The sequence below is a fragment of the Octopus bimaculoides genome, chromosome 1 (genome assembly GCF_046866305.1).
Source record: "Octopus bimaculoides isolate indiv1 chromosome 1, ASM4686630v1, whole genome shotgun sequence".
NCBI lineage: Eukaryota > Metazoa > Mollusca > Cephalopoda > Octopoda > Octopodidae > Octopus > Octopus bimaculoides.
In genome coordinates, this window is record NC_142928.1 from 154,698,703 (window position 1) to 154,706,090 (window position 7,388).

General features: G+C 33.8%; 1 protein-coding gene across 1 annotated transcript; it reads left to right on the forward strand.

Moving 5' to 3' along the window:
• The first annotated feature begins 679 nt into the window (after positions 1-679).
• LOC106875838 (uncharacterized) lies at positions 680-5,108 on the forward strand. The gene is made up of 2 exons (XM_014924128.3): positions 680-733; positions 3,527-5,108. Exon 2 carries the CDS (start codon positions 3,546-3,548, stop codon positions 4,578-4,580), a length of 1,035 nt encoding a protein of 344 aa, XP_014779614.1. The 5' UTR covers positions 680-733; positions 3,527-3,545; the 3' UTR covers positions 4,581-5,108.
• Positions 5,109-7,388: the final 2,280 nt, after the last annotated feature.

Genomic DNA, 7,388 nt, shown 5'->3' on the forward strand with positions numbered 1-7,388 from the left:
GTGTGTGTGTGTGTGTGTGTTTATGTATGTGTGTATTTATGTATGTGTGTATGCATGTATGTATTACGGGCCACTTATTCGGTTGCACCGTCGTTAATCCGATACTGGAAAGCACTTTATGGTACCACTTTTACCTTGGCCTCCAACGCCTATGCTTATTTTTCCTAATGGCTTATCCAGCTTCCGGCGTGTAAATTAAAACAGGTGGAAAACCTAAACTAAATACTTTCAAAGCACCTATTCACTAGAATCTAATGTGGTTGTCATGTAATTATATCAAAATGTTTTTACCTTTTCATCCTGAAAATATATAATTATTCTTTGTTTACAATTTTAATTACTCTGAAAATAAAGCTAAATTTTATCATGTGCTGATATTAAATTAAAGAAAATATATGTTCTTTGTTGATTCGATTAAATTTTCTAATTATTCCAAAATTAGCTTGCTGAACATTATTACATTTCAATCTCCACAGTATATTAAACGATTCCAAAAGTTCATTCGCATTGTTAATTACATCGAATTCCTTTTTAATGATATTCAGTGATTTCTTTGTTTATCTATTCTTTTATCAATTTATCTGGTTGATTTAACAGTCAATCTTATGAACGTTGCATACATTAAAGCAGCCACACCTCCAAGAACTATGTATAAATATCCAAGGAAATAGAATCGAGCGTCATACTTAGCAACCAACGGCTGAATATACCAAGTCTCCTGTCTTTATAGAAGGTAAACTACTTTTTATTGCTTTTAAACTTCTTTGTAATTCTTTGGTTGGAACTACTCTCAAGAATGTTATCTTAATGTAAGGATTCAAAGAAAAATGGGAAAATGTTTCACATAGTTATTTCCAGGCACATGCGAGGACTTGAGTTCTGTATTGCCCCATAACAAAATGGCATATATTTAAAACTAGATTTGCATAAATATTTTTGCTATTTATCTTCAGGAATACGACACAACATTGTTAGTTGGATATATATTTATCAATCTAAAGTCTGTCAGCCTTCATAATGATCATTTTTGACGCTATATTGGTGTACATCAATGAACATCAATATTAAAATTATTTTGTCACTGATCTAGTAATACAGAGTAAGCTACGATCTGTTGATGAGATCTAATAACACAAATGTATTCAGAGTTGTCTGTAATTGCTGAAGATCAGAATAATCCAGTAATAACCACTGAACTATTTTTTTGTCTTTCTTCACTGTGTGAATTTTATCAATTAACTAGCTTTAGCTTTTTTCCTCCTTACTACTTCATGCGTGATATGTGTATCTGCTCCATTAACTGACACTGTTGTATTTCTCAACATGTTTCGTTTAGCTATTTACGAATTTAAGATTATCATGTAACTGAAAATAATCAGTTACATTATAATCCCTAGCTATAAAATATAGGATGGGTATGGACATGTGATACTTAGACTATGATGTATAGGCTAATTTCCTTAGTAGGTATATTTTCCGAGTCATAGAAAGTATAATAGTTGCACAATTTAAAAGGCATCTATGTAAAACATTGTTAGCTTACTGAGCAATTAGTTGGAAGTAAGCTGTTCATTGTTGCTGTTTCTGTTTATCTGCATGTCAGCCATGCTGGGAAGCATTCTACCTATGACCACACCGTCTATTTTTGATGAGGCTGAGACGAAATGTACTTCGGACTACATGATCTAATGTGTACTTCCTCTTTTAAGAGAAAGATTTTTTTAGACATCAAGCAATCACAAAGAAGCTTCTTTGTTGGTTTAAGTTAAAATAGTTATCAAAAATAGCATTCATAATGTGATGAACAGAATAAATACCAGCTGTAGTCTTTAAGATACAACAAAGACCTATATTTAAAAGGAAACTACTCGATCTACTGAAATTTATGATTTTGAATAGTTGTTTGAATTTTAAGACGGAAATTTTAGAAGTTTCTTTTTCTTTTACAAAAGTGTTCTTTGTGATTGAAGTCATCACTCTAATGATTTAAATCGATAATATGATACTTAACTAAATATGTCAATTAAATATGTTAATTACTAAGTGGTTGATATTTAGAAGTTGATATTTCTACAGATCAGGATGAGGAGTTGTCAAACTATTGTTGATGTTTCTTATTTGTTTCAAATTCTAACATAATAATAACTCACCTATAAACATTCAGTTAATCAGTCTCCTAAATAACGGTTAATGTCGAAAGCTGGATATTGTAAAATAAAGTAATGTAATCCGCATATACCATTGTAAGCCAACGAAGGAACTTCACAATCATTCTACCTGCTAGAAATAAAAGCCAAATTTCACTCATATCAAACTAAATCGTTTTAAAAGAAGTACACACTGGATAATGGAGTTCTAGATATTCTGAAAAGTACAGGATGGTCCTAGCGGGAACGTTTTTGATTACAAAATTTCTCTGTAGATAAACGACAATAACAACAGCCGTCATGTGTAATTTATGTCTCATATTTCAGTTTCATAAATTAGAGAATATATTATTTTATGATTTATTACATTTGTATAATGCAAAACATATCGCTGACTAGCCCAGAATAATACTAAAACATGTCCATAATTGTCTCCCATATTTGCCGGGGGAATGAAAAATGATCTCTGCGTCGGTACTTAAATAACTCATTGGAAGCATTTTATTCAGTCTTCTGCAAAAATGTTAAATGTCAGTCTACCTTAACTTTAATGTTTCTGCTGAGTATTTAAAAAAAAAGAACTAAAATTATTGTTATTCTTTCTGTGATGTTCAAGTTAACATCTAAAAGATTAGTATCTATTAAAAACCTTGGGATTGAAGTTTTTGAGAAATAAATTGAAATATTAGAAGCTACCTTGGCTTTCCCTTATTGTAATAAGTAGAAGTAATACTACTTTATTGTGAAAGTCATTTGATCAAAGAGATTAATTTCAACTTTCAGAAGTCAACAAAAACGGCTTTAATTTGAGATGGATACCTTTTTAAAAATCATTTTAGATACTAACGGGTCATAATTATTATTTATCACCAATAAGGCAGCGAGCTGGCAGAATCAATTATACACCGGACAAAATAGCGTGTTTACGCTCTAAGTTCAATTTCCGGCGGATATACAGGACAAAATGCTTAGTGTCTTTACGTCCTGAGTTCAAATTCCGCTGAGGTCGACTTTAACTTTCATCATTTTGGGGTCGATGAAATAAGCACCAAATATTGGGGTTGATGCAACTGATTTACTCACTTCCCCAAAAATATCAGGCCTTGTGCCTATAACAGAAAGGGTTATTTATGCCCAATGAAGAAATTCCAAAAATATTATGATAGTGATGAATTAGTATAATTATATTTCAGTTAAGCCTTGTTGATTGCAACTTTTTCAAAGGAAAATGTTTTGCCTTTTCAGGAGATCTTCAGCGTGTTTAAGGTTTTGCTATATGATAGATACATTTACAATATTTTAAAACTTCCACTTTGTATTACTTATCCTTGATCTCTGTTTATCTAAATATATTTTTAAAAATCCTCTTTCTTTTTCAGCCTATAAAACATACCAACAATGAACCGTTTTATGAACAGATTCCGTCCCCAATTTAACAGAAAATACAGAGGATTCATGGAACCAATGAACATGATGTCCATGGTCTTCCAAGGAAGATACATGGATTCTTATGGGAAAATGGTAGATCCCAAACTCTATGAATTTTATGGCAAATATTCTGACAATGACAGATACTATGGTAAATCTATGTACAACTATTACGGTTTCTATGATAACGATAGATTCCATAGAAATGGTAATTTTATGGACTTTCCAGAAAGGTTTATGGATATGTCCGGATATCAGATGGATATGAATGGAAAATGGATGGATACGCAAGGACAAAACTCCCATCCCTACTGGAATATGTTCAGCTCTTCAAGACAAGGCTGCTACCCTGGTTACTCTTATGGTCGTAACTGGTTCTTTCCTGAGAGATTCATGGACATGTCTCACTACCAGATGGATATGAATGGCCGATACATGGACAAAAGTGGACGTCACTGCAACCCTTATTACAGCTACTACAGGCGTTATATGTCTCATCCACAAATGAATTTCAATCAAATGCACTACCCTGAGAGATTCATGGATATGTCTAGCTACCAGATGGACATAGGTGGTCGTTATATGGATAAGTGGGGCTGCCATATTAATCCATTCAGCACTTATTACTTCGGTAAGCAATCATATTTTCCTCATAACTATTGGAGCCAGAGAAAATACATGGATATGTCTTCCTACCAGATGGATATGCAATATAATTCGATGGACATGAATAGCCGTAATTGTGACCAACTCCATTATTTCAGAAATTTCGATATGTGGAACAACCAGATGGATTTTGACGGACACTGGATGAATATGAACAACCAATCTTACCATCCTTCCAGTTTTATCAGGAATCAAGTTTACTACAACCCTTACCACTTTTACACTTGGATGAGTAGATATTACAACCACCCTGAGAAATTTTATGATACATCCAACTATCAAGTGGAATTCGGAGGAAAATGGCCGTCACAAGAATATGAATGTATAACACAAGAATAATTATGATCATTCTCACAACTGGTTTTGAATTGAAATTATACTTTTAATAAACTCCTCTATGACAAATTGTTAATAGCTAAGATTTAGATTACACTTCAAATCCATTTTTTTAAGAGACTTAATAAAATGAAAAATTACATAACTAGTAAATAGAAATGATGCTAGAAAGATAGCAGGTTACAGATAACTTTATTTAATGCAACGCAATTTTGAATGATTATATCAGTAAACACCTCTTCTTTAAGAAGAAGAATAATTTCATTTGATTTGAGGGACAACAAAGTGAAATTTCATCAAATTTCTTCAAGTGGATGAAACATCGCGTGACCAAGAAAACAAAAACTCTATATGATGGAATGTTGCTCGAACAAAAACGCCAACAAAGAAGACCAAAGGTTTATAAAAGTTTTTAAAAACGCAGAACTATCTATATGTTTAAAATTTTGCTGTTTGTAAACCAACCCCATTATTGCCTTTTAAATTATGTATTATCCACTTTTAAGCAATAAAAATATTTTGTTTCCATCACTTTAGTGCAGAGTTTTATGTTCACAACACCTAACATTTTCTAACACGAAATAATCATTATAAAGTTTATAAATAATTGTTTCTAACCGGTGCAAGACCAGAAATTTGAGACAAGGGCTAGTCGATTAAATTGATGTCAGTGTTTGAGCCCGAAAAGATAAAAAGCTGATCACGTTTAAATTGTATATTATTGGAGTTACTCCAATCCATATGTCCTTCAGTTCTCAAGGGTCTAAAAAAAAAAATGAATACCGTCCCTCCGATAAAATAATAAAAATAATTTTAATTAGATACAAATCTACTTCTAAAATTTGAAGCCGACCTAAACAAGATATCCTTATCAATGTCTAGGCAAGTGGTTACTCTAGAGAGAGTGGCGATATTATTTTCTAAGGCTGATAACACAGGTATAAACGACAAGATTTGAATGCTGTTTCAAGCATACTTTATTCCCGACCCCTTAAAAATTACAGTAGACAGCAACAGGAGTGGCTGTGTGGTAAGTAGCTTGCTTACCAACCACATGGTTCCAGGTTCATTCCCATTGCGTGGCACCTTGGGCAAGTGTCTTCTACTGTAGCCTCGGGCCGACCAAAGCTTTGTGAGTGGATTTGGTAGACGGAAACTGAAAGAAGCCTGTCGTATATATATATATATATATATATATATATATATATATATGTGTGTGTGTGTGTGTGTGTGTGTGTGTGTGTGTGTGTGTGTGTGTGTGTGTGTGTGTATGTTTGTGTGTCTGTGTTTGTCCCCCCAACATCGCTTGACAACCGATGGTGGTGTGTTTACATCCCCGTAACTTAGCGGTTCGGCAAAAAGAGACCGATGAAATAAGTACTAGGCTTACAAAGAATAAGTCCTGGGGTCGATTTGCTCGACTAAAGGCGGTGCTCCAGCATGGCCCCAGTCAAATGACTGAAACAAGTAAAAGAGTAACATTATATGAGAAGCTCTATATTAATTTATTTTACTAATGTTGGCAATAATTTCCCTTATTTATCAAAACCAACATTGTAAATTTCGACAGAATTCATGTAAGATACAACAAAAATTATTTAAAGATTTCAAATACAAGCTCCTCCCGATATCTTTCCACACAGTCCCCATTTACAGGATTTCCTTTATAAGGATTTGGTCGATCCTAAACTACTGTAGAAAGCACTTATCTAAGGAACTGCACGATGAAATTGAACCCAGAACTACATTGCAAAGTGAGTTTCTTTATCACACAGCCAGCGCCCTCTTCATGGGCGATTTTGGGAAATGTTTAAAAAGTTTAGTTGTGTTGACGTGAAATAAGACTATGTGGGTTATTTCTCGTTGCAACTACTTACTTTCCTTTTTAGGCAAGGTACTTATCTCCAAACAGAATCTACAAAAGAAGAAATAAAACACTATACAAAATAATATCACCAGCGACAACGACATCATCACATCCTTATCTTACTATAAGTTTCAAATGGTACAATATATCCACACTTTGATAAAGGTCTTTAGTGTTGACCAAGGAAACGAACTTACCAGATTTTTTTTAATCAACCAACAAAAGCCATATAAAGAAAACAAGAAATTCTTGATATCTCTAACACACCCATTCTCCTCTCTACGTTATGACACCTTTCAAAAGACCTTCCCATTTCTTCCCAAAGCTTACGCACGGCTTCATATGCTGATGAAATTGTTGTCACATTATATTGCCATTCCTCAGACACAGTTCCAACCCCGCATCAAATACACAGAAGCTAAGCTCCAAAGCAACTACTAGACCCATCATTTCTCTTATCAAAAAGATCAGATATAATCAACCGTCTCAATCAACAACACAAACATTATCATGCTCACAGAAGTCTAAAATACTGATTTTAAATTTGGACAGAAGGCCAGGAATTTGGGGGTAGGGGATATATCGATTACATCGACCCCAGTGTTCAACTGCCGCTTAATTTATCGACCCCAAAAGGATGAAAAGAAAAGTCGACCTCAGCGGAATTTGAACTCAGAATGTCGAAACGAACGAAATGCCGATAAGTATTTTGCCCGGTGTGCTAAAGATTCTGCCGGCTCACCGCCTTACAGAAGTCTAAACTATTAGTTGTTACATACAATTTCTTTAAAACACTATCCCTTCCACTCAGACCAGCCAAGCATAAAGAAAATACTAACACGCAAGGAAATAGGTGCAGCGTTAATAGATTCAAACATTATATCAATAAATACAGAACTGCGACTAACACACACCGATCAAGTTCATCTTACCCTCTCCCACTG

What these genes read in the sequence shown, in the direction of transcription:
- LOC106875838 (XM_014924128.3), top strand. Translation starts at nt 3,546, where the DNA reads ATGAACCGTTTTATGAACAGATTCCGTCCCCAATTTAACAGAAAATAC.